This window comes from Pseudonaja textilis, chromosome 6 (assembly GCF_049901715.1).
Source record: "Pseudonaja textilis isolate UNSWEBS1 chromosome 6, rPseTex1.2, whole genome shotgun sequence".
Lineage (NCBI taxonomy): Eukaryota > Metazoa > Chordata > Lepidosauria > Squamata > Elapidae > Pseudonaja > Pseudonaja textilis.
In genome coordinates this window covers 49,381,259-49,407,303 of record NC_141995.1, presented here as the reverse complement: position 1 = coordinate 49,407,303, position 26,045 = coordinate 49,381,259, and the positions used below count along the sequence as shown (strand labels likewise).

General features: G+C 41.4%; 2 protein-coding genes across 2 annotated transcripts in view; one reads left to right on the top strand and one right to left on the bottom strand.

Moving 5' to 3' along the window:
- The window catches only part of KLB (klotho beta), a 23,695-nt gene extending 5,178 nt beyond the window's left edge, over positions 1 to 18,517 (top strand). Inside the window, exons 2-5 of the mRNA XM_087936830.1 lie at positions 7,469 to 7,979; positions 10,295 to 10,563; positions 12,559 to 13,702; positions 17,029 to 18,517. Coding sequence (XP_087792956.1) covers positions 7,469 to 7,979; positions 10,295 to 10,563; positions 12,559 to 13,702; positions 17,029 to 17,432 — 2,328 coding nt within the window. The 3' untranslated portion in view covers positions 17,433 to 18,517. The remainder of the gene's footprint in view (positions 1 to 7,468; positions 7,980 to 10,294; positions 10,564 to 12,558; positions 13,703 to 17,028) is intronic.
- Positions 18,413 to 26,045, bottom strand: RPL9 (ribosomal protein L9). Its single transcript, XM_026699839.2, has 7 exons — positions 25,961 to 26,045; positions 25,705 to 25,820; positions 22,648 to 22,743; positions 21,349 to 21,481; positions 20,680 to 20,760; positions 20,268 to 20,379; positions 18,413 to 18,521 (listed from the first exon to the last, which is right to left on the bottom strand). Exons 1-6 carry the CDS (start codon positions 26,004 to 26,006, stop codon positions 20,273 to 20,275), a joined length of 579 nt encoding a protein of 192 aa, XP_026555624.1. The 5' UTR covers positions 26,007 to 26,045; the 3' UTR covers positions 18,413 to 18,521; positions 20,268 to 20,272.

Genomic DNA, 26,045 nt, shown 5'->3' with positions numbered 1-26,045 from the left:
GTGAAGTGACTGTCTAGCGCAAGATGAGGGGAAACTCACTAACCTAGCTCCAAGTGGGAATTAAATAAATGCATGGTTCAGAATTATTGAATGTCAGTGGCTGGGGAACAGAAGCTAAAGGGGACTATTGTTTCTATAGATCACATGTGGTTCTAGAGGAGTGTCCAATTGGATATTGTGAGTCACAGGTTACTGAATTAGATGGACCTTCGGTACTGGTCCATTCGATCAGTTATGTTGTTATCAGCCAATTAAGTATCAATCATTCCTCGGGACAAATTCCCACAACAGAAGTAACTTAAATGTACCTAAAAGCATTTAGGGAGGGAAAACATCTGAACAGAGCACTGTGGATATAACCATGGTTGGTAGCTTAGCACGTTGTATGAACTCAACCCATAATCAGTTGGTGTAAGACAAACCATAGCTTGGTATGATGTCCGCTATTGCTCAAATAGAATGGAGTCCATCGGTTAGCATCCATTTTCTCAACTACTAGATTTTGCGGATAACTGAATTAGGAAAACAATCGCCGTGTTTGCTGTGCGCCTGCAGTAAGATTGAGGAAATTGCTTCATCTGGCTAGAGGTCTTCAGACCAATAAATGATTTACTTTCTATCTGATCCCAAGATATGGAAGAAACTCTATGCAGAAATCTCAAGGATTATGAAGACATTGTAAGGGCAGACACCCCCTTCTTAGATTCTTGCTCACTAAACATTTCCCACAAAGCAATAAAGTTTGGAGTTGATTGATGGATAAGCAAAACCCATCTCTTCTCTGGTAGACTTATCTTTCCTGGGTGGAGCTAGCTAAAAACCATCTGAAAGGGTCTTAGGAGTAAACCTGCTTTGTAAATTCTTTGATTCTATATCAGGCCCAAGCAGAATTGCCATTGTTCTTCTGCTGTTGCATTCCGGTGCCAGAAGTGATCAGATTAACCCAGGGCGACGTATCTCGATGCTGAGTAGAACTCAGAAAGTCTTTGAAGTGTCATGACAAACACCATGTGTGAAAAGCTCCTTTTTGGGGGGATGTTTCTCATCCAATTTTATTTTTTTTATTTTATTTTTATTTAGTTTAGTTTGTCAAGCATGTATGAGAAAACAAGTATAAGTATGAACATAACATATAAACATATAAGTGTAAGCAGGTATAAGTAAATAGATGAGTACAAATAAATGGTGACAGTAGGACAGGGATGGTAGGCTTACGCACGCCCCCTGACAGACCTCTTAGGAATGGGGTGAGGTCCATGGTAGACAGTTTAAGGTTAAAGTTTTGGGGGGTTGAGGATGTAACAACAGAGTCAAGTAGTGAGTTCCAGGCATTGACCACTCTGTTGCTAAAGTCGTATTTTCTGCATTCGAGTTTGGAGCAGTTTACTTTGAGTTTGTATCTATTGTGTGCCCATATGTTATTGCGGTTGAAGCTGAAGAAGTCATTGACATGTAGGATGTTGTAGCAGACAATTTTGTGTACTGAGCTTAGGTCAGACCGTAGGAGGCGTAATTCTATGTTGTCCAGGTCCAAAATTTCAAGCCTGGTGGCATAAGGTATTCTATTGCGAGCGGAGGAGTGGAGGACTCTTCTCGTAAAATACCTCTGGACTCGATCAATTGTATTAATGTCTTTTATACAGTGTGGATTCCAGACAGATGAGCTGTATTCCAGAATTGGTCTGGCGAAGGTTATGTATTTCATGATGCTCCAGTCCGTTCGTCTTCCCCATTATTCTCTCCCTCTGTGGAAGGAAGGATGAAGGAAGGAGCTTAAAATACGTTTTCTTGGGGAAGAGGACTTGTTTTTAATGGCTTACAGTATCTTGCAGATAAACATTACCTTATGACCATTGAAGTTTGCATGTTCAGCACATGGTTCCTACTCGGAGTAAGGTATTCTCTTGAGTAGATTCTAGACTTAGTTGGTTTCAAATATAGGACTTGATTAGAATGGAATAGGAATAGGAAGGGAATGGAATGGAATAGGAATGGAATAGGAATAGAATAAGGAAAAAAGAATAGAGAAGGGGATAGAATAGAAAATAAGAATAAGAATAGAATAGAATAGAATAGAATAGGAATAGGAATAGAATAGAATAGAATAGGAATAGAATAGAATAAAATAAGGAAAAAGGAATAGAATAGAGAAGGGAATAGAATAGAAAATAAGAATAAGAACAGAACAGAATAGAATAGACTTCTTTATTGGCCAAGTGTGATTGGACGCACAAGGAATTTGTCTTGTTTTAGTGTACATAAAAGAACCTGGGCTAGCTAAAATTAGTTAGCCCATGTTCTGTTTCACAACAGGCAAGATGGGGCAAGATAAAACTTTTTGCCTTTTCTCGAGCAGTTAATCAACAACACTCAACAGCAATTAACTGTTACAATGGCATCTTCCACTTACACAGTATTTGAAAAGGGTTTTAAGGCTATAGTTGTATGCATGCATATCTCAAAATAAATATTGGTGTCTGCAGGAGTAGGACTTCTGTGTAAATATGTGAAATGCAGGGGTTAAAAGAGGTACATGCGGGTGAAGTCTTCCTAGGAAGAAAATATTGCCATACATTCTACCATATTTTTTTTTTGAGAAAATAGTAAGCAGAAGTTGAATGTAACAGATTATGCAAAAATTAATGCAGTTGTTATTAGACTACAACAGTGGTGGGGTTCAAATATTTTTTACTACTGGATCTGTGGGCGTGGCTTGGTGGGCGTGGTGTGGCTTGGTGGGTGTGGCAGGTGTGGCGTGGCAGAGGAAGAATACTACAAAATCCCCTTCCCCACTAACCTGCTTTCCAGCTCCGTTCTCCTGTGCAGGGCAACCAAAGAAGACCCAGCCAATCAGCTGGGTCTCAGGAGGCAGAGAATAGATGGGGACAGAGCCAGTCAGAGGTGGTAGTTGCCAGTTCTCCGAACAACTCAAAATTTCCGCTACCAGTTCTCTAGAACTGGTCAGAACCTGCTGAATACCCACCTCTGGATTACATGGCTATTTACTGATTATATTTCCATTGTTTACTTAACTGTCTCCCTTGTCATCAAGATGCCAAACTGATTAGGTAGGTATTAAGAAGCAACTACAGGTGGGAGGGGCTGTGAGCTGAATTTATTTTGGTATCACATCTCTCAGAACTCTTCATATTGCCCCAGAGATTGGGAATTATAGCAGTATATTTGAAAGGCACCAGCTTGGAGCGCCTCCTTTAAAATCTGAATGGAAGGACAGCTCAAGACTAGGTCAACTTCAGCTCCCTGAATTCCCCAACCAGAATGCATTCTGGGAGTTGAAGTCCAACATCTTAAAAGTGGCCAAGTTGTTAGAATGCCCAGCACCTTCTCTCAGATGATTTCTGACAATCCTTTGTGTTTTGTGTGTGTGGTTTGTGTTAGTACCACTTGATAGTGCCCTGGAAAGACCACACTTGGAATACTGCATCCAGTTTTGGTCACCACGCTATAAAAATGATGTTGAGACTCTCGAAAGAGTGCAGAGAAGAGCAACCAGGATGATTAGGGGCCTGGAGGATAAAATATATAAAAAGAACGAGTGCAGGAATTGGGCATGTCTAGTTTAAGGAAAAGAAGGACCAGGGGTGACATGATAGCAGTGTTCCAATATCTCAGGGACTGCTCCAAAGAAGAGGGAGTCAAGCTATTATCCAAAGCACCTGGGGGCAGGACAAGAAACAATGGATGGAAACTAATCAAGGACAGAAGCAACCTAGAACTCAGGAGAAATTTCCTGAAGGTCAGAACAAATAATTAGTGGAACAGCTTCCCTCCAGAAGCTGTGAATGCTCCAACACTGGAGGTTTTTAAAAAAAGATTGGACAACCATGTGTCTGAAATGGGATAGATTTTCCTGCCTGAGCAGGGGGTTGGACTAGAAGACCTCCAAGGTCCCTTCCAGTTACTCTGTTTTTCTTGTTTTCTTCCCCCCAAACATTCAGAGAAGCGTCTATACTCCATGCTAGTTTCAGAAAGCCTGGATGCAGAGCTATTATTCCATTTAACGAGCGGTGTGATTCATTTGTTCATGGCAGAAGCAGGATTATTCTCTATCTCAAAGGTTAATATGGACATCCAGACCTTAGTTAAATGCTTGGGGGAAAAAAAAAAGATTATCAGACTAGAAACTACAAGTGTTGACTGCATTTTCCATCTTGATCATTCTGAAATGTTTTCTCAAAGCTGACAGCTGTCCTAATTCCGGTTCCTGTTCTGCTACTCTGAGCAGCATCCTGCTTTGGGAAGGAGGAGATATATTACGCTGATAAAACTTTGAAAATAAATGCTTACGTAGGCCTGCCTTGTGAGTCATGGATGGCTGGGTTTGAGGGCACCTGTCATATTTGTTTTCTATGTACAGCGTCATCTTCTTTATCCAAAGCAAAAATTGACCAGCACACAAATCATCACATAAACATGTTTGTCTAGGGCGGGGGGGGGGGTGTCTCCAAATTTAGCAACTTTCAATGGCCGGCGGAGGAATTCTGGGAGTTGAAGTTCACAAGGCTTAAAGTTGTCAGGTTTGGAGACTCTGATCCCCGGGTGCGGGACAGAAAAGCCATCAAATTGTTTCCCATAAATCAAATGCATTTACTGCAAACTTTATAACCAACCTTCTTCAGCCTGCCCAAAGTACTTTTCATTTTTTGTGCACCGCTGTAATCTTTCACTTTCATAATCATGGATTCCTGGGGTGCTGAAAATGATGTGGCCGTGTTCCTTGTTCCTTGTTTGGTTTTTAATTTTTTAAATTTCCTTTTAATTAAAACTTAATGGATGGGAAGCCTGGCGTGCTGCAAAACCGAGAACAAGTTTCAAGTGGGGAAAAAAATAAATGCAACCCAGGACTCCGTCTGAAAATATTCCTTTCTCCTCTAAAAAGACAAAGAGAAAGGAAGAGTCCCGGGAAGTATAAAAGCCAACCGTGCTTTTTTCAAACTTGGCAAATTTGTGTGGACTTCAACTCCCAGAATTCCCCAGCCAGCACGCGTTCTGAGAGTTGGAAGTCCAACATATCTTAAAAGTTTCCAAGTTTGAAACAAAACAATCTAGTGTGTCTCCCACTGTACCAAGGGCGACTTTGTGAGAATGCCGAAGAAAAGTTCTAAAAAGTCAAATATATCCATTAGCTCCAAGAGGTTGGGGAACCCTGATTCCGAATGGAAGGATAGAGGTTTTCATTGTGACCCATTCAGGATTAAATCGTATATTATGTACTAAACGATGGAGGGCACAGCAACTCTTCCCATTTGATTAGCTAAGATGTCCTCCTCAAATTTTGCTATCCACTTCACAGCCAGCAAATGAGCATTACGTATTCATTACACGTAATTATGTTTATTGTTCAGAAGCAGAAGTGGGTATTCAGCAGGTTCTGACCAGTTCTAGGGAACCGGTAACGGAAATTTTGAGTTGTTCAGAGAACTGGCCAATCCCACCTCTGACTGGAGGTTTTACAGTATCCTTCCCCTGCCACACCCATCAAGCCACACCCACAGAACTGGTAGTAAAAAAAAATTGAATCCCACTACTGTTCAGAAGCATTCTTAAGCCTTTCTGTGATGGACATTCCTAGTCTTTCTGTAATTGTGAAACAAGATGGGCGGCAGATAAATTCAATGAATGAATGAATGAACCGCCTGCCATAATCACTATATACCAGTGATTTCCAGAGGCCTCTCGTCATTGAAGAATTTATAGACAGTGAAGATCGTTATGAGGCAGAGCAGCTTCTCCTGGTACGAATAGGGGAGAAATTCTCTTTTAGTTCCAACTTTGCAGAACCAGCACTGTCATTTGGCAGAATTAAGGTGGTTGTCCTAAATACCAAGCACTGAAGATGTGGTGACAGTGTTGGCAGCCTGGAAAGACATCCCTCTTGTCAGGGTAATGAGAATTTAGGAGCTGACCATCAGTAAAGCTGTTGCAGATGTGGAAGTTCTGATGCAATTGTAAGGCTGATGAAATAAGGATGAACCAGCATTAATACAGTACTTCCCTTTCAGACTGGGGATTAAAGATCCCTTTAAGAGGTGGTTATATATTGCAGCCATTATTAAGGGCGTGTCCTCTCCTTGTGTCCAGGATTGTTTGCAGAAGTTCTCCTTGTAGTTAAGAATTGTGCTTGCTTGTAAGGTATTTTTCTGTATATGTCTGTATATAACTGCTGTAGATAAACCACTGTTAAATGTTTAAGTCTCTGTGTGCTGGGGTTCGCTCCTGGGTTATCTCATAATGGTAGTCACGCTGCAAATGCTCTGAAATCTCTGTGATTCAGTCTAGAAGCTTTCTTTTGCAGAATGTAGCCTGTAACATGCTGGTTAACTAGAAGGCAAAGGAAGTGTGAGGAATTTTGCAATTGTTATTGTTTCATATTGTTCTAGTAGTTTTATAACCCAATTTTATATAGCCAGTTTAGTTGGTCTCAACAAGTTAAAGTCAGACTGAATTCATAGAGGGGTAGGCTAAATTGTGGTGGCTCAGTGGCTAAGATGCTGAGCTTGTCGCTCAAAAAGGTCGGCAGTTCGGCGGTTTGAATCCCTAGCACCGAATCACAGAGGGAGCTCCTGTTACTCGTCCCAGCTTCTGCCAACCTAGCAGTTCAAAAGCACGTAAAAATGCAAGTAGAAAAATAGGGACCCCTTTGGTGGGAAGGTAACAGCGTTCTGTGCGCCTTCGATGTTTAGTCATGTTGGCCACATGACCACTGAGACGTCTTCGGACAGCGCTGGCTCTTTGGCTTTGTAACGGAGTAGAGCACTGCCCCCTTGAGCCAAAAACTACTAGCACGGATGAGCGAGGGGAACCTTTACCTTTAAACTAAATTGTAAAGTTGAATAAACGTGCCAAAAGAAAATAGCGGCAAACAAGTTCTCTATTGTTGCCAAGAGTAGTTGTTATTTATATTCCATATTTCTAAACTGCCCAGCTTCCTCAAACACGGATGAATGCATGAAATCATTGAGGATCAACCTTGAGTTGAAGGAGATTTTATTTTACATTTAGAAATCAGCAGTTGTTATCATTAATCTTCCAGAGACCTATTAATAGATTCCTGTGCGTAACACCCTTATATTCTTGATTTACCAGAGTTGTTCTTCATTTCTGATTCTGTTACTAAGAACACAGCTTATTTCATGGACACATCTACCTCTCACACGGAAATTACCAATCAATAAAATCTTTCTGTAGTGATAAATTCTACATGAACGAACTAACAGGTTTATTGTGCTTGGAGCTTTTAGGTTATTAACTTGATAAAATGAATACCAGCTCATAAAATCCTGTATTACAATAAACCTATTTGTCTTTAAGTTAGCTCAACTGTATCATTAGCAATAATTAATACTTGGATTTTAACATTTGCATCTAAGAAGTATACTTTGTACAAATAAACTGCAACTAACGCCTATCATATAATTAAACTCCAAATATATTTTTTCTTCCTTAGGCTCATGCAAAAGTCTGGCATAATTATGATCAACATTTTCGATCCCAGCAGAGAGGTTTTTTGTCAATCACACTGGGATCTCACTGGATCGAACCAAACACAATCAACAATGAATCCGATATTAAAAAGTGTCAGCTGTCCATGCAGAAAGTCCTGGGTTGGTTTGCAAAGCCCATACATGGCGACGGCGATTACCCGGAAGAGCTGAAGACGGAACTGGCCTCTCTCCTCCCAAACACCACTTCAATGGAAAAAAAATATTTCAAAGGGACAGCCGATTTCTTTGCCTTTTCTTTCGGGCCAAATAATTTTAAGCCTCCAGGCAAGCTGCCCAGAATGGGACAAAACTTCTCCCTTGACCTAAGGGCCGTCCTGAACTGGATTAAAGTGGAATATGGTAATCCCAGAATCTTGATTTCTGAAAATGGCTGGTTCACCAACAAAGACGTAAAAACAGAAGATACTACGGCTATTTACGCAATGAAGAACTTTATTAATAAGGTTTTGCAAGGTGAGTGAGGAGGGTGGGGAGGAATTTGAAAGTAGCCAGTCGTGTTAAAAGAGGGCCGCTTAAATGAGACGGTGGGAAATCTAAATAGTCAGCTACAGGTAGTCCTCTATTTACAGCAGTTCTGTTCTGACCAAGGCTTTGGAGACCGTAATTAAGCACATGCTTAGTTACAACAACTCTTGTTTTATTTCATTGCTGGGAATTATGTTCATTCCCAGCCTGTAATGAGTCCCAAACAGTCCCTCAAGATAAGCACCCACCTTTCTCTCCTTTGAATTGCTGCCAACAATTAAAGTGCCAAATGAACTATAAAAAGCCAAGCGGAGTACAAAGTCCACACAGAGCTTCAAGGATTAATCCGAACAGTGAACGACTTTGCTTCCTGCAAAGGTTTCTTTACCTTTGCCTGTCCTTTATACCTTAGGGAAGGGGCAATCACCTCCCAGCCTTACTCCCGAGTCGCTCCTTTTGTTTCAGCTGCTCTCACCTTCTAGCAGCTCTGTGCATGCACGCACTGGGAACAGGCTCCCCTTGGTCCTCTGCCTCGCTGCTGCCAGACCCTGAAGGCTCCGGAGTCAGCACCCCACTCCCAGGTGGTCCTGGCCCCATCCCTGCATTGGACACAGGACCCTCATCCAAGTCCTCTCCAGACTCCCGGACTGGTCCCTGTTCTTTCCCGCTGTCTGGTTCTGCTGCTGTCTGCACAGGCTGCTGGTGAACCACAAGTTCATTTAGTGACCGTTCAAAGTTACAACGGTACTGAAAAAAGTGACTGACCATTGTTTCCTACTTAACAACCATGTGGTTATGTAATCAAAAGTCAAGATGCTTGGCAACCGACTCCTATTTACGACGGTTGCAGTGTCCCAAGTTATGTGATCAAGTTTTGCAAATCTGACAAGCCAAGTCAATGGGGCAACCAGATTCACTGTACAGCTGTGCTATTCACTTAACGACTTCAGTGATTCACTTAGCAACCGTGACAAGCAAAGTTGCAAAAAGGGGCAAGACTCACTTAACACATGTGTTCATTTAGCAGTAGAAATTTGGGGCTCAATTGTGGTCGTAAGTTGAGGAGTACCTGTAGATATGACAATACTACAGCTAACGTTGCAGAATGTATTTTAACAGGTTGCTTCAGCTAAGAGGCCAACAGGTAAAATAATCCACGGAAGCTTGCTAATTTTCTTCTCTCCCATTGCAGTCCTGAAGAGAAACCAGGCCATTGGAAGGAAATATCTGGGGACAAATGGTTGATGATATATTAAGGAGAGCATCCATGGCCCTTGGCCTAAATTAAAAGCTCTTGGAAACAATTAAGTCTGGGTCAGTGTTGCTTAAAGTGTGGTCCTTGGACCACTGAGGGTCCCTCAATGTCGTGGTTCGCCGGCAGCAGGTGCAGATGGCTGAGGTCTTGGAGACTGAAGACTCGGATGACAGGCCTGTGGGTGATGCAGGGATGGGGCCAGGACCATCAGGGAGTGGAGTGCTGCCTTTGGAGATTGTGGGGGCTGGCAGCAGCAATGAAGAGGCCCCCGAGGAGCCTGTGCCCAGTGAGCGTGTGCGCAGGGCTGCTCGAAGGAAAGAGCAGCTGCGGCAGCATGGGTGACTCGGGAGTAAGGCTGCAAGGTAAAGGCCCCTCGCTTAAGAGATAAAAGCCAGTTGAGAAACCGCAGTTCTTTGCAAAAGGCAAAGAAGTTTTACACTTGAGCCTGGTGGACGTTCGGAATATCTTGTTTGGTGTTTAGAGACTCTTTGTGTTTGAAATATTTCTTAGTAACTTTATGTAGTGTTCTTGGCAGCCTTGCACCACCTTGGCAAGGATCGTTCTTATCAGAGACAATTAATCTGAAACAGCCTTTTTTACCCGTGAAGGAACAGAATTCATAAAGAAACATTAAAAGGTTGTGCTGTAACCTTTGTCTTGTGTTTGCTTCCTTGGAACCAGGTTTGGGTCAGAACACTCAAGACCATGTCAGATGTCTGCAGAATCAAAATTATTTGCCAGGCACCGAAGATATTTGCCAAAATTCAAAACAATGTCCCTCTTCTCATTATTTATTTAAAAAACATAGGCCTTTTTCATGAAAAATATTTTTATTTAAGATAGTTTTTGATATTTTTTAAATCCGAGTCAATAAACATTCTACAAACGTGTCAGTTTGGACTTTTAATATGCTAAACGTTGATAAATAAAAACAAAAACAGCTGCTAAGAGAAATCCTTTCCAACCCCCCTCTTTTACTGGTTTACATTTGTGATAAATGCTTGGCATAGTCTAGGTTGAACCATTGTTTTTTATTTGCCTTACACAGCTGTTAAGTTTGATCAGATCGATGTCTTTGGTTACACGTCTTGGTCTCTCCTGGATGGATTTGAATGGCAACAGGCCTTCAGTGACCGGCGAGGTTTGTTTTACATAGATTTTGACAGTGAAGAGAAGGAGCGGATCCCCAAATCTTCGGCCTTTTATTATAGGCAAATAATTCAGGAGAATGGCTTTCCTGCGGAAGAATCAACCGGCACTTTGAGAGGCCAGTTTCCTTGGGATTTCTTTTGGGGCATCACAGAATCAGTCATCAAGGTAAGCAAACTAAGGCAAGCATCCCAACTCTTTGAATCAGAATAGAGCTGGAAGGGACCTTGAAGATCCTCTAGTCCAACCCCCTGCTCAAGCAGGAGACCCTGGCCTACATCATTTCAGACAAGAGGCTGTCCAGTCTCTTCTTAAAAAACCTCCAGTGATGGGGCACCCACAGCTTCTGAAGTAACTTCTGTCCTCACTGCTAGGAAGTTTGAAAGGATAAAATTAATTTAAAAAATAAGACTCTTGATTTAGTTTCCCCAAATGTTGCAAATATTAATCAGAATGCCCGTTATCCCTCAATGGCTAATCATCCTTTATAAATTTGAGTTTTTTTTTTTTTTTAAATCCACATTATTTATTAATGTAAATGTTTCAAACCATAGGTCTCTCTTAAAGGTCTTTCAAAGCAAAAAGCAAAAAACAGACATACTATTAGGAGTAGAACACAAACCAGAAGATTATGTGAAACACACCTTCCTCAAATGCCCGAGCCGTAAAACCAGTATTAGGTTGGGGCTGTAAACAGAGCACCAGGGGAAAGTCTCTATACAGGAATGCCACTATAGAAAACATTCTTCTTTATAGATTATTGTTAGGAAAGAAATATGTTCAAGAGATGGGAGAAGCTTTGGCTGAGAAACCCGCTACTCGTCTCAGGCTTAGCAAGCTGAGAATACGTAACTCTGGTGAAGCAACAGGTGGTTTCTCATCTCCCTTTTTAAGACCAAGCAATCTCTTCCAGAACAGGTTGGATACCATTCGCCTATAATCTAGATATATTGATTTCTTGTCCTTCATCCTGCAGTATATGTTGTCATGTCCAAACATTAATTCAGAACAACCCTCCCTCCCAAGGTTCACTAACATCTGATGGGCGGGAAGAGGAGGAAAAACTGGATGTCATTCGCAGTTTGTCATCCCAGCTCGTCTTTTTATATGGCCTTGCTAGATGTACTGATGACTTCCCACAAGGGTTGAATCAGCACGTGGGCCAGTAGCTTCAGAGCAGTGGTGGGATTCTACCAGTTTCCCTACCAGTTCGGTGATCGCACAGTAACACGCGGAGAGCTTCTGTGCTGAATACTGGTCGTAAGGAAAGAGAACCCTGCCCTCTAATGGCTGCCTTTTATATACACACCTCTTCACTTTACTCTCCACCCCTACTCTGCTGAATCACTCTTGTTACTTCAGCCAGACTTACATCAGCTTCACAGCATCGCGCAGCTACTCACTGCTGGTCAGTTCTTAACTCCTAATACCTTAACATGCGCAGCTTTCCAAATGCCAGCTGAGGCTCTGCCGCACCAATCAGCTGAGAGGATGAAGAAGACGCAGGGGCGGGTGGGAGGGCCGATCCTGCGCTTTTCTCTTCTTTCTCCTCACAGCTGATCATAGGAGCTTACGGGTCTGGTAGCATTTCACCACTACTTCAGAGGTTGCCTCAGAAATGCTCCACTTTGACCATGCTATTAGAAGCCACCCTGTATTAGAAGAATAGACTGTTATAGCTGGTGTTGCCAATGTCTTAAATCTCAAATAACGACTATGTATTGGGAAGGAGGAAACTATCTGTGTAAATCAATATTCCTGACTTAATCTGTCAGGATTCTGGAACTTAACCCCATTTAAATCATAGCCTTGAGCCAAACTTCCAAAGCCTCAAAAAGGTTTATTGGGAGTTAAAGATGCAGTATTACCTGGGTGTGAATTCATTGTCACCCTTGACCCTGGTTTTCTCCCCACCCCCTGGGTGTATCGTAATTCATATTCTCCAATGGGACACATCCATAGCCCAGAGTCATCAATCATGCTCTCCAGTTAGAATTTTGTGCGGCAGAAACTTCAGCTTCCTAGTTACTATCTGTGAAAACATTTATGGAATACAGCTTTGGTTTTGCAAGCTGTCTCACTGCTCCCCCCTCCTTTTTCTGTTGGCAACTCTAAAAAGACCAGAGAAATATGAGTTGACATGATCTTTATTCTCGTTCACAGGCAGAATCGGTCGCTTCTTCTCCTCAGTTCTCTGATCCCAACCTCTATCTCTGGAACATCTCTGGAGATGGAAAATTCTACCAGGTGAAGGGTGTGAAATTGAAAACCCGCCCAGTTCAGTGTACGGACTTCACCAGCATTAAAACACACCTTCAGCTGCTATCAAAAATGAAGATCACACATTATAGGTTCGCTTTCAATTGGTCGCTGCTCCTCCCCAGCGGCGACGTGTCGTCCCTTAACCGCCACGTCCTGCGGTACTACCGATGTCTTATCAGCGAGATCCTCAAACTGAACGTGAAGCCCGTAGTCACCTTACACTATCCCACCTATCAGTCATTAAGCCTGCCAGGTCCTTTACTTCAGCACGGCGGGTGGTTGAATCAGTCCACAGTTGCGGCATTTAAAACGTATGCCGAAATGTGCTTCCAGGAATTTGGAGACCTGGTTAAATTTTGGATCACTATTAACGAGCCAAATCAGTTCGGCAACATTTACAACGGCAGCAGTAACGACACTTATCAAGCAGCTCACCATTTGTTGATCGCTCATGCTGCGGCTTGGCAGGTGTACGATCAACAATATCGGTCTTTCCAGCAGGGTCAGGTGTCGCTGTCCCTGCATTGCGATTGGGCAGAACCCGCCAACCCGTATCTCGCTAGCGATGTGGAAGCAGCCAATCGGTTCCTCCAATTTGAAATGGCATGGTTTTTAGATCCGCTGCTGGGGACAGGGGACTACCCAGCGGCCATGAGAAAATACCTCACTTACAAAACCCACAAAGGCCTTTCCAGTTCATTCTTGCCTTTTTTCACGGAGGAGGAGCAGCAGCTGGTCAGAGGGGCTGCCGATTTCATTGCTATGAACCATTTCACCACACGATTTGTGGCACACGATTCGAAGAACGGAAGCCAGTACGAATTGGATCAGGACATCCGACTGGTGCAAGATTTCACCTACCCAAGTTCCCCTGCTCGCTTTGCAGTGGTGCCTTGGGGGTTACGCAAAGCCTTGAACTGGATCAGTCTGCACTATGGTGGTAGGGATATTTATCTCACTGCTAGTGGGATTGAAGATCAGTCTAGCGACAACGATGAGCTCCGTAAATACTACATCAAAAAGTATGTGCAGGAAGCTTTTAAAGGTGAGTAGAAGGTGACGAACGCTCATCTCAAATCATTCAGAAGTTTCCTGTGCATTTAACAAAATTTAAAAGAGGGTGGATGGATTGTTTTTCCTTTGCACCGAAGGGATGAAACACCTTCGAGGAAAGGCACATGGGAGGGGTACTGTGATGGCCCGGGGTATAGCACAAAGGCAACACAGTCAAATTAAGCAAGAAATGTCCCTTTAATACCTTCAACTTTGCCCCCAGTGTCCAGTTATCTTTGGCTGGAGAAAAAACTCTCCCAAGAACTGTCTTTAAGTGGAAAAAATTCAATCTGAAAACAAAGTACATACAAATTGTAAATAAAAATCCACACAAACCAGCAATTAACTGGACAGGGCAGGATAAGGAATTGCAGACACACACACGTGGGAAGATGCTAAGAACGCAGATAGGCCTCGATGACACCAGATAACTCACAATTTGCTCCCAACAACTTTGCTGTGTGCAGCTTCCCTTTTTAAACACGGTGTTCCCAGCTGCAACTAATGAAGGGAATCAGAGCCCTTTCCTCCCCCGTACGCAACTCACGTTGCTCCCTTCTCCGTTCCTCCCTGCGTGCCTTAGGATGAAGAGGGGGTGGCCCTGGGTCTTTTTCCAAATTCCCTCTCCCTTGCTCTACCTCTTCCCTGCTCTGCCCAGCCAGCCTTTGCCCTTCCCTAGTTTGCCCTTTGCCCTTCCCCAAAGGAGCCACACTCCCACTCCCTGTCAGCTGCTCAGCCTCTCCCTCCGAATCAGACTCTGACAGGGGCATGACAGGTGATTGGATTTGATCGATTGGAATAATATTGTTAGCTTTTCCTGTAGCATGTGAGGCTACTGGATGGGCCTTTCTAGCATGGGAAGATCACAATGGGGACAGGAATCAAAAGAGCCTGCTAGCAGTACATTAGACCAACCCTTTTTTTAAATTAAAAGTCATAAGTCTTTTGTAAGGAGAGCACCTGGATGATGGGAGAGGATGGGCACACGCAAGACAGATCCCGGGTACCATCTCAATGACTGCAGTTGTAATAGGTTAAAAAAAAAATCACTCAGCCTCACGATTTTTGGCTGCTAGATTAACATGGCTTCCCTCCTACTAGGTGTAAAATGGGAGCAAAGGATTCATCCGCACATGTTGTGCTGTGCTTGACACAACAGTTTGGTTGCTCTTTACACATCAGGCTCTTAAAGGGGGTTTCCCATCTTCCCGTGGTCTCCAGGTGTGTTTAAAGGATGTTGTGTTGTGCTAGCTGAGCCAGGGGTTATTGGCTCACATTTCTGGGGGGCCCTAAATTGAAAACAATTATTCCAATTATATTCATCAAATCCAGGACAAACATCACCCACTCACCCCACCTTTACTGCAGGTAGTTCATTTCTGTAGAATTTACACAATCCTGCCCAAAGCAAACTTTTTTCCATCATTCATAAAGCTGACATCAGCAGCTATGATTTCCAAGCGATACCGTCAAATTATTTTTTTGTCATACAGTTGATAACTTTCTTAAAAAAACAACCCAACACCAGACTATTCTATCCAAAATTATATTTAGCTGGATATAGCAAAATCTACCAAACAATAGTCAGAGCAATAAAATATGACACCTTTTCAGCAATCCTATCCTTTTTCCACCTGGACTTTGAATTATGTCATCTGAAATCAAGTTCAATAATGAAAGACATTTAAGGAATAGGGGTGCTTGAATAAAGATGAGATAAAAATAGATAAAAAGTATAGGGTGGTATTGCTGATTGTTTCTCACTAACAGTGCAAACGTAAGAATCTGATGCTAGTGATTGAATAATAGCAATAGCACTTAGACTTATATACTGCTTCAGAGTTCTTTTATAGACCTCTCTAAGAGGTTTACGAAGTCAGCTTATTGCCCCCCCAAATTGGGGTCCTCATTTGACCCACCTCGGAAGGATGGGTTAACCTTGAGCCTGGTGAGATTGAACTGCCAAATTGCAGGCAGCCAGAAGTAGCCTGCAGTACTGCACTCCAACCACTATGCCACCATGGCTCCTATAGAAGGGTGTGTGTGTGTGTGTGTGTGTGTGCGCGCGCGCGCGCATGTATGTATGTATGTACTGTATTTAATAAGAATATTTCATTCATTCAGATCTAGGATGTCTTATTTTTGTGTTCCCTTTATCTTTTTGAGCAGTGTATGTGTGTTTATATATACACGCACACATACATATATATAAATAAAGGCAGTTTTCTGATCAGCAGAACAAGAACAGCCCAAGATAAAGCTCTGAGGGTTTTTTTTAAAATGTAACTTAGTTTTGTATCCTTACTCAGCTCTGGCTATGGGAGTGGAGTAAGTGCCTTTTCAGTTTAATCTGTCACAAAAGATTATTGTGAAAGTCATAGCATCTTGATGGAAGGATGGATTTATGAGAAGTTCGTGAAATTCTACAAAAGCTCTATCTGGTAATTGTGAGATAACATGTTATTAAAAGGACGAGCGATAGGAGAATAGAGAGCGTAGGATTGTATTAAGAAGTGTTGTATAAGCAAATTATCCACAATCTTGTATTGTCAAAGCTTAATGTTTGTGAGGCTTACAGCCTACCAAATGCCAGGAATATTATTATAGGGTATACAGGTAGTCCTCTACTTACGACCACAGTGGAGCCCAAAATATCTGTGGTTAAGTAAGACATTTGCTAAGCCCCATTTCACTACCTTTCTTGCCACAGTCGCTAAGTGAATCTGGCTTCCCCACTGACTTTGCTCATCAGATCACAAAAGGGGATCACCTGACCTGAGACAGTGAAACTGTCATAAAACAAGTCAGTTGCCAAGGCTTTGAATTTTGATGATATGACCATGGGGATGCTGCAGAGGATGCAAGTCCATTTTTTTCAGAGCTGCTGTAACTTTGGTCATTAAACAAACTGTTGTTGGCTGAGGACCACCTGTACACAACTATTATTATTTGAGGAGAGGGAAAGAAATGATGAAATGACAAGCGAGAGACGGTAAGGATTACTTTTCAGAGACCATAAATAAAGCAATAATTGTCCAAGACAGAAATGCTTCTGTCCCAAAGTAATCTATGTAGTATGAATGAATAAGGTGTAGTTTCATTCTGGAAAGCTTCTAGAAAAAAAATGTTAATTGTAATATTAGTAATACCAACAAAATACTTTAAAAAAACCTGCAGAAATTCAGGGAAGGCTGTTCCTTTAGGGGGGAAAACGAGCTTAAACGAATGTACACCCATTTTTCTTTTCAATTACTCTCGAATGGCTTTTCGGTTCATACAGAAATAGAGAATTAACCTGAAATTGGTTGTCCTTTCCAGCTTACCATATCGATGGAGTCAACCTCAAAGGCTACTTTGGATTCAAGCTAACGGACGAAGTAGCCAAACCCAAACTTGGATTCTTTACCTCCGAATTCCAAGCCAAAGCCTCCGTCCACTTCTACAATCAGCTGATCTGCAACAATGGTTTCCCCACTGATCCTACTACATTAAGTAAATGTGGACCACGAAACGAAACAGCGCCCTGCACCCTCTGCCTACTTGTCACTCAGGAAAAGCCTCTCATATTCCTGGGATGCTGCCTTTTGGCTACCCTAATAGTGCTCTTAAGTATTGTTGCTTTCCGGAAGCAAAAGAAACGGAGACAAGACTGGTCAAAATACTTCCAGCACTTTGGCGTTTCTGTGGAAACTAAACCTAAGAAAGTTCTCAGCCAGATATAGAATCATTTTCTCGGTCCGTTTATCAACAAGGATCAGAAAAATTGGTGGAAACACTCTTAATAAGATACTTATGAATTTGGAATGCCAAATTCAGGATTCTGACACAAAGCCACACTTTTGGGTTTTTACAAGGGCTTGCACTACATTCTTGTTCCCCATCTTAGACATTTGTGGCTGCTCACTACAGAGAAAATTGGTGTCCAATCAACTGGCCTTATTCAGTTTCTTCAGCCTCCTCATTATACAACCCGGTCCAGTGGAAGCCATTTAACCTACTGTACATTTTGCACATCTCCATGTGAAAGCGAACTATTTAAAAGTATACATGTTGGTTTATTATTTTAATTGGAATTCAGACAAATGTTTCTGTTGGGATAACTATGTAGAGTTCAGTTTGAAAGGATAAGATTTTAGAAGTGTGCACTTTTAAAGAAATGTCTTTGCATTTCTCAAGTATAATTCTCGTGTGTGTGTGTGTGTGTGTGTGCGCGCACGCGCGCGCGCTGTGGTTTAGAGATGGAACATTTACAATATATTTTCATTTGTTGCAATCCCATTAATATTCCAAGTTGATCAAATACCAGCTTGTTTAATTATCACTAATGCTCACTTCCCATTATTTCTAACACCCCTCAAATAATTTAGGTAATGGAGTTAAATGGTGAGCTTGTAGCTTTTAATTCAGTTTCCAAAATAAGAAACAAGTGAAGTGTTGGAAAAAGACTTGAAATATCTCATGATTTGAGTTAAACCAACCAATTCCAGATTTCAAACGGACTAAAGAGAAATAAAGTTAATCCAGTCTTTTCATGCAAGATTCTCTCATGTAACTCCTAAAATGTTACTCCAAAACACTTTAAACACTCCTAAAGATATTTTATCTTACCATCTTTGTGTTGTAATGGGCAACTGAGCAGTCCATTTTCAAAATTAACAGTGAATTACAGCTATTCCATGCTCAATCACAAAAATACAGGATATTGAAAGATAATGGTTTTATTTTCTCAAAACAATCTGAGACTGTACAGTTCAAATAGAAAACTTCCAACTGCAAGATGTGTCATGTCTCCCAGATTGCCATTTCAGGACCTAAAACCATAAAAAAAAAGTTTTATTGTTGAAGCAGATAGAATACGAAGAAAATAACTTTACTTCCATTCTCTGACAAACATATTCAAGCTAATGTGATAAAGAATACTGTGGTGTAGTATTTTATAGATGTATTTAAATACATGAGAAGCTCTTACGTGTGTTTGTTTTATTGCATTTTTCACCTTTTGCTTTTTCCTCATTGTTAACTAAGTTAATTTCTCCTGTTTTGTTAAATAAAGGCAAACCAAAATGAAAAATCACCTGATAGTATCAGTCTGTGGAGTGAATACATGTCAGCAGACAAATTGTGGATGGGATTATTGGCTATTTTAGATTTCTTAAAATACTTGTGTTTATAAAAGATTTTAGAAAATATTTTAAAGCAAAGAAGGGCAGGAGAAGTTACCCATTTCATCACCACTAATGCTGAACAATAATCTCAGCTGCAAATCAAAGTTTACTGTTTTGTGCCATGAGGGAAGACAGTCTTCCTTTACTTCACCTTAAACAGTATGTGATGTACATTAATGGCATTATAACTTTGGCAAATCTCAAAAAGCTAATTAGAATTGAACATAGCCAGTGGTTGGATAATGGTTGAACTATCAAGAGGCCGTAGGCAACAGTGAAAAGGTGAAAAAGTCTGGAAGGGCATAGAACCATTGGCAAGAAAACAATTAAGGTATGTTTTTTACGGTCATCATGAATTGAATTCAATTCAATAAAGCTTCATCTTCACCCTTAACATGAAGAACTGCTGCAAGAACTGGGTTTGGCTAGTCTAGTGAAAAGGAGGACATGGGGTGATGCAATAGCAATGTTCCAATATTTTGGGGGATGCCACGAAGAAGAGGGGGGGGGGCAACCTCTTCTTCAGATCACCTGAGGGCAGGACAAGAAGCAATGGATGGAAATTAATCAGGGAGGGGAAGCAAGCTAGAACGAAGGAGAAATTTCCTGACTGTGAGAACAATTAGACTCCAGAAGTTATGGGTGCTCCAACATTGGAGGTTTTAAAGAAGAGACTGGACAGCCATTTGTCTGAAATGCTATAGGGTCTCCTGCTTTGAGCAGAGGGTTGGATTAGATGACCTTCAAGGTCCCTTCCATTATTCTGAATCAACTTATATCTATCTAAAGCTCCTATAGCCCTTCAAATCATAACAAGCAAGTCAAATTCAAATGGCTTTAATGATGCTCTCCTCGTTGTCTCAACTCTAAAGCAAGCTAAAATGAGAAATGAGCTTTCTCAATTGTTCACTTTTCAGATGGGATGAAGAAAATGTCCGTGCCTTTCCAACTACCTGTGGAATTTTACGAGCAACACTTCACTGTTCCAACATATGGGATATATATACTGTATGACTATTTCCCAAATGGTAACTTATAGAAATGCTCGTAAAGCATTTGATTAGCAGGGTGTCTATTATACACCAACGCTTTCTCCCACCCCAAACTATTCATCAGTCATCCTTCGTATATCCACTATCATGGAAGCTACAACTCAGTAAACAGCTACCTCTACTTGCTAAAACTATCTTCAGAATTGGTCCAGTAACATACAGCATTTCAGGGGTTAGTGACTGAGACAGGAGTTGAAATAAAAACTCACTGAATGGTTGAGTTATGCCACTTTTCTGGTACAATGGTCCCTGCTCTGAAAGCCAACATTTAATCCAGGATATTATTTGTATTTCACATAGCGCACATGGATTTATGCATTAAAAAATGTTACTAACTTACCGGTTTTATTCATCAGCTTGTTGCACTGTTCCCTTCTCGGAGACGTAGATACCATCCAAGAACTTTCTGATATCTTTATTCTTGACAGTTGTGGCTTGCTGGATCAAGGCAGCTATATAAAAATAAAAAAAGACGGCTCTATTTAATTTGGAATGACAAAATAATTACGCCCTCCAGATTTAACAACTGATTTAACAGAAGCTAGGGCTACAATAAAATCAAATTAGATGGCAAAGTCTAATTTGTAGCAAGGTAACAGTAGGAAAAAAAAGCATGGAAATATGAGCAAAACCTGTCAAGAATAAAAAGGCAACAAAAGAATTTCCCTGATCTTCTGTTTATTTAAACAAACTGTTTCCAAATGCTTTGCATGACATAATACAACGGGGCAAACCATAATATAAAGACGTACCCGAATTAGATACCAATTCAATGTCATTTCCTTCAAGGATCAGTTCATCCTTCTGAGCTTGCGACACTGCACAATTAACCCCTGAAGTACAAAAAAAAAAGAATATTTGAGAAAAGATTATCACTAAAAAAAGAAATGAAAATGTATTCAAAGGAACTGATTTTTAACTTAAGAAAAATATATTACCATATTAGCGCGCTCACTGTATTTTGCCTTTCAAAACTAAGAATATTTTTTCCCTTAAGGAAGCTTCCTACCAAACCCAGAAGAAGCATTACAAAAATAACTACAAGTATACATCACAACAAGGATGCTACATCTTTCTGTACTGAATAATTCAAAATGCTCTTAAGTTCTCTGTTTTATATATAAAATACACAAGTACCACCTTGAACATTCTGTGGTTGTATTAAAAAAAATCTGGCTAGTATACAATAAAACCTGCTTGTAAATCTAATGAAATCAGTATCTACTAAAGTTTTCGGACTATTCCAAGATTCATGTCAAGCAGTCGTTTTCAAACTTGGCTATTCTTAAGATACGTGGACTTCAATTCCCAGAATTCCCCACCGCCTCCAGGTTCGATAACGCACCGGTCTCGGGCCCAGAGTACTGGAATTCTTTCTCGTATCCCATTTAAACTCAGGTTGGGGTTGAGAAGCACCTTACCTTGCCTCATGCGCACCCGTCGGATATATTTCTCCCCAAGGAAGTTACGGATCTCGACCAGGGAGCCATTTTCTTGAATAACGACGTTGATGGGGAAATGGGCATAGACAGACCGCATCTTATAACGAAAGCCCTGAAATTAAGACAAAAGTCAACCAAACCAAAGAAACCGGAATTCCAAAGGACTGCACTCCGCTCGTCCAACACCAGCAGCTGCCAAGCCCAACTCAACTGCGCTGTCACGTTTTGCGCTTTAAGCTTGGTTTTAAGAAACTAATGTCAACTCATAAAACATTCCTATGTGTCATGCCCCTGTTGGAATCTGATTCCAAGGGGGGAGGTCAAACAGCTGACAGGGAGTGGGAGTGTGGCCCCCATGGCTGTGGAAGAAATGGGGGAGCACAGTCCGGCTAGGGATTCAGAGGAAGACCCAGGGCCATCCCCTCTTCATCCTAGGGCACGCAGCGAGGAACAGAGAAGGGAGCAATGTGGCTTATGGGAGAGGAAAAGGCCCTGATCCCTTTCATTAGTTGCAGCTGGGAGAACAGGATATAAGAGGGGCGTTTGCACACGGCTCCTTGCTGAAAGCAAAGCGTGCATTATCTTTGTCGAGGCTTATCTGGGTTTTGACACCCTCCCAACTGTGGTTGCTGCGTTATCTTGTGGAAGTCTGCAATTTATCATCCTGGCCTGCCATGTTAATGACTCCAGTATGGCTTGTGTTGGATTTTTTAATTTCTAATTACTTTTACTTTTGGTTCAGACTACGTTTACTCTCTTCATAGACTGTTTTGGGAAGAGTTCAATATCAAGCTGAAGATAATTGGACATTGGGGCCCAAGTTGGAGGCATTAAAGGGAATTTATTCTACTTTTGTGACTGTGTTATTTTTGTGTCATGCCCTGAGTCATCGCACTATGCCTGCTTTAGTAGTTGCCATAAAAAAAAAAGGGGGGGAGGAAATCTGTAGCAGTTTGAAAGCGAAAATACATTCCAACTCTTCTCTTTAAAAGATTGTAACTAAAATACCAGAGCTTCTGCCTGCGAATATATTTAATTGGAGAATGTAACTGATGACACCCAGCCTGTGAAGGTGCTCAATTGGAGAATCTGGCTTATGAGACACCCAGGGGGAAGGGAGAAAGAGGGTCACAGTGATTGTAAATGACATATGCTACAGTGGGCTTCAGACAGGGCAGTGCCAGTATGTCGCCTCTACTGAATCCTTTGCAGTTTTTTGAAGTTTGGCTCGAGAATCATGATTTAATTAGGGCGATTGCTGGAATCCTGACAACTTACCAATGTAACCCCCTTGATCATGTTTTGCACATGACTGCAAATTGTGCGAACGGTTGCCAGCTCCTTTCTGTTACCCCACCATTTGTCGACACGCAGCTAAAAGGTTTAAAGAAAAGAAAAAATGAATCGCCATTCCAGGACGTCAGCATAGTCTTTGACCTACAACAGTTCACTTAGTCATTAAGTGTGAAAAATGGTCATAAGTCATTTTTGTCAGTGGTGTTGTGACTATGAGCGGTTCACTGTTCAAAGTTACAATGGCACTGAAGGAAATGACTTATGACCATTTTTTTCACACTTATTACTGTTGTAGCACTCCCCTGGTCATGTGGATTTACATTCGGACGCTTCACCACTGACTCACATTTATGACACTTGCAGTGTTCCAGGGTCACATGATCCCCTTTTGCGACCTTCTGACAAGCAAAGTCAATGGAGAATCCAGATTCACTTAACAACAGGTTACTAATTTAACAACTGCAGTGATTCACTTAACAAATGTGGCAAGAAAGATCATAAAATGGGGCAAGACACACTTAACCAATTCCTCACTTAACAACATAAATTTTGGGCTTAACTGGGATCATAAGGGGAGGACTACCTGGACAGTCAACATTTTTTCTGAAAATGGATAATAAGTGGACAATTTTCTGCACCCGCAACTATTTATATATTTCTAACAAGGCAAGATTTTATAACACTAAGCTGTAATTATAGTTAGTTTGTAGATAACAGCACACACAAAGAATCCAACTTGACTCAACAGTACCTATCAAAACTATTCTTAAGATTGTATCTTTATTCCAATTTCAACCAAATATTGTTTCCCAAGGTTCTTTCCGCTACTTAAAGATACAAAAAGCACAGAAATAAAAAGGAAATTGAACAGAGATCTCCTAGAACGTAAACTTTTGTTGGTGACTGAACTCTGACGGAGAAGTTGCAACTGGCCAAATTCTGATTGGTGGTCTAGGCCAGAAGCCCCCAACTTTTTGGTTCCACGGAGAGATGTTTTTCTGCAGACCGGAGCAGTTTCACATGCTGCCTGCATCCCATGGATGGGGGCTCGATTGTTTGAGCGGCCCCATTGCTGGCATGCCGTGGATCGGTGTTGGTCCATGGACCGGGAGCTTGGAGGCCCCTGGTCTAGGTCAGAGTGGTTCCCTGCAATCTCTATCTCCAGCAAGCCTCCTTCACTGGGGGTCAGTTTGATACCACATCCCTGAATGCATGCTTGTTAACTTAAAAAGATTTCCAGTTGCAGGCCGTCTCGCATGCGTCAACCATGCAAACGCAACCATTTCAGTAAACCGAAGGCTTTACTGAAATGCAACACATCCTTCTCCAGACTGCACACGAGAACGAGAGTACTGCTGCACAGCTCACAAATAGATCAGTCCAACCAGCCGTCGGACGGCAGCAATTTCTGACATCACACTGACATTGTCAAGCCACTGCAACCATAGCAATTGTTTCCAATGATTTTCCCATGCTATCTTTACACTCAGTTCACACACCTCCAAGGTCTCTTCCAACTGTTTCTTTTTTCCCCTTTCTATTCTATTCTTCGTTCTATTCTATTCTACATTCCATTGTTCTGTTCTATTCCTTATTCCATTTTATATTCTATTCTCTATTGACTCTTGACAAATGTATCTTTTCTTTTATGTACACCAAGAGCATTTGCACCAAAGACAAATTCCTTGTGTGCCCAATCACACTTGGCCAATAAAGAATTCTATTCCATTCCATTCCTCTATTCTATTCCTCATTCCATTATTCTATTCTGTTCTGTCAATATTAAAGGGATGCCTAGGAAGGAATGTTCAGGAATCATCCACCATACTAACATGGATTAATTGATATACCATTTCCATATGCACTACAAGTCCACTGAACCTGTCAGGTTCCACTAAACTGTGTTTGGTGCTTTTACTACTCCAAACTTGGGTGTTCAATCCTGTGACTTTAAACTTGATTTATATTTGAGCTATGATGGGCTAAATAAACAGCACGAAGGATGGCAGCCAATAGTTTCAGAAACTGTAGTAGAATAGTTGTATAATACAGGTAGTCCTCAACTGACAACAGTCTGTTTAGTGACAAAGTTACAACTGAAAAAAAGGGACTTAGGACCACTTTTCACACTTACTAGTATCCCTGATACTAATATGTGGCAAAAATGTATGATAAAAATATGTGGCAACTGGCATATATTTATGACAGCTGCGGTGTCCCAGGAACATGTTATCATCTATTGCGATCTTTTGACAAGCAAAATCAGATTCACTTAACAACAGTGTTACTAACTTAACACCGCCTTGTGATTCTTAACAACTGTGGCAAGGAAAGTCGTAAAATGGGACAAATTTCACTTAACCAATGTCTCCACTTAGCAGAAATTTTGGGCTCAATTGTGGTTGTAAGTCGAGGATTACCTGAACAAATATGCGTGCACTCAAGACAGGAACATGGTCTGTGAAAACCACAGCATTACCCATAAAATATACATAAGTAGCAAGAATGAATATACCCGGCACTTGAGATGCAATGAAAGCTATCACAGGTCTTCAGAATTTATGACAACACAGCAAGGATTCACAAGATTTGTAAACATTGCAACTGTTTTATCAGGTTGTGTTGAATCTCCAACATTTTTGCTCAGTACCTTTCAAGTCCACATCTCCAAATCTCATATTCTAGACCAGAGATAGGCAACCTATGGCTCTGGAGCCTCATGTGGCTCTTTCATCCCTCTGTTGCGGCTCCCTATCGCCGGTCGGCTCCACAATTGATAAGAGCTTTCGGTTAGGACAGGTAAAAGAAAAAGGACGCCATGCTAGGAGGAGACTCTATGGTGGCAGAACCAGACTTCTAGTTGGCTCCAGAATTGAACCAGGGTGTGTGTGTTCTGATTAGGACCATTGTGGCTCACTGAGTGTTGCTGATCCCTGTTCTAGACACATCATCGCAATAAATTGGGAATTAATATGAGAGGCGATAGGAAATCTGGAAACCTGACACAACACTGAGCATTAACATTCAAAACCACCTCACCTTCTTGCGTTTCTTCCCCAAAAGGGAGAGTTCCACATTGATGTGGTTGAAGTCTCTTTTCAAAGTTCCTCTCGGCCCTTTGACAGTGACTGTCCGCCCTTTCAGGATAATGTCGACTGGAAAAGAAAAAGTAAAATTAGCTTCAGTGAACTACTCAGACAACATAAATATCCAAATAATGTCAGAGGTGTATTTATTTATTTGTTTGATTTTAAGAAAATAATCTTATTAGGAGAGTCGCTAGTTACGTTCTTACCTTTCTCAGGAATGTCAACTGTTTGGTTACTAAGAATGGTCTTCATTTTTAATCTATTAACAAAAATAAGACAAAATGGAAAGTT

Bases quoted from the DNA above. Each gene is read 5' to 3' on its own strand.
- RPL9 (XM_026699839.2), bottom strand. From the start codon at position 26,006: ATGAAGACCATTCTTAGTAACCAAACAGTTGACATTCCTGAGAAAG. The intron at 20,761-21,348 runs GTAAGGTGCTTC...TTTGTACTTCAG, and splicing joins ACGGGTGCGCATGAGGCAAG to GGGTTAATTGTGCAGTGTCG. The intron at 20,380-20,679 runs GTACGTCTTTAT...ATTTTTATATAG, and splicing joins TGAATTGGTATCTAATTCGG to CTGCCTTGATCCAGCAAGCC.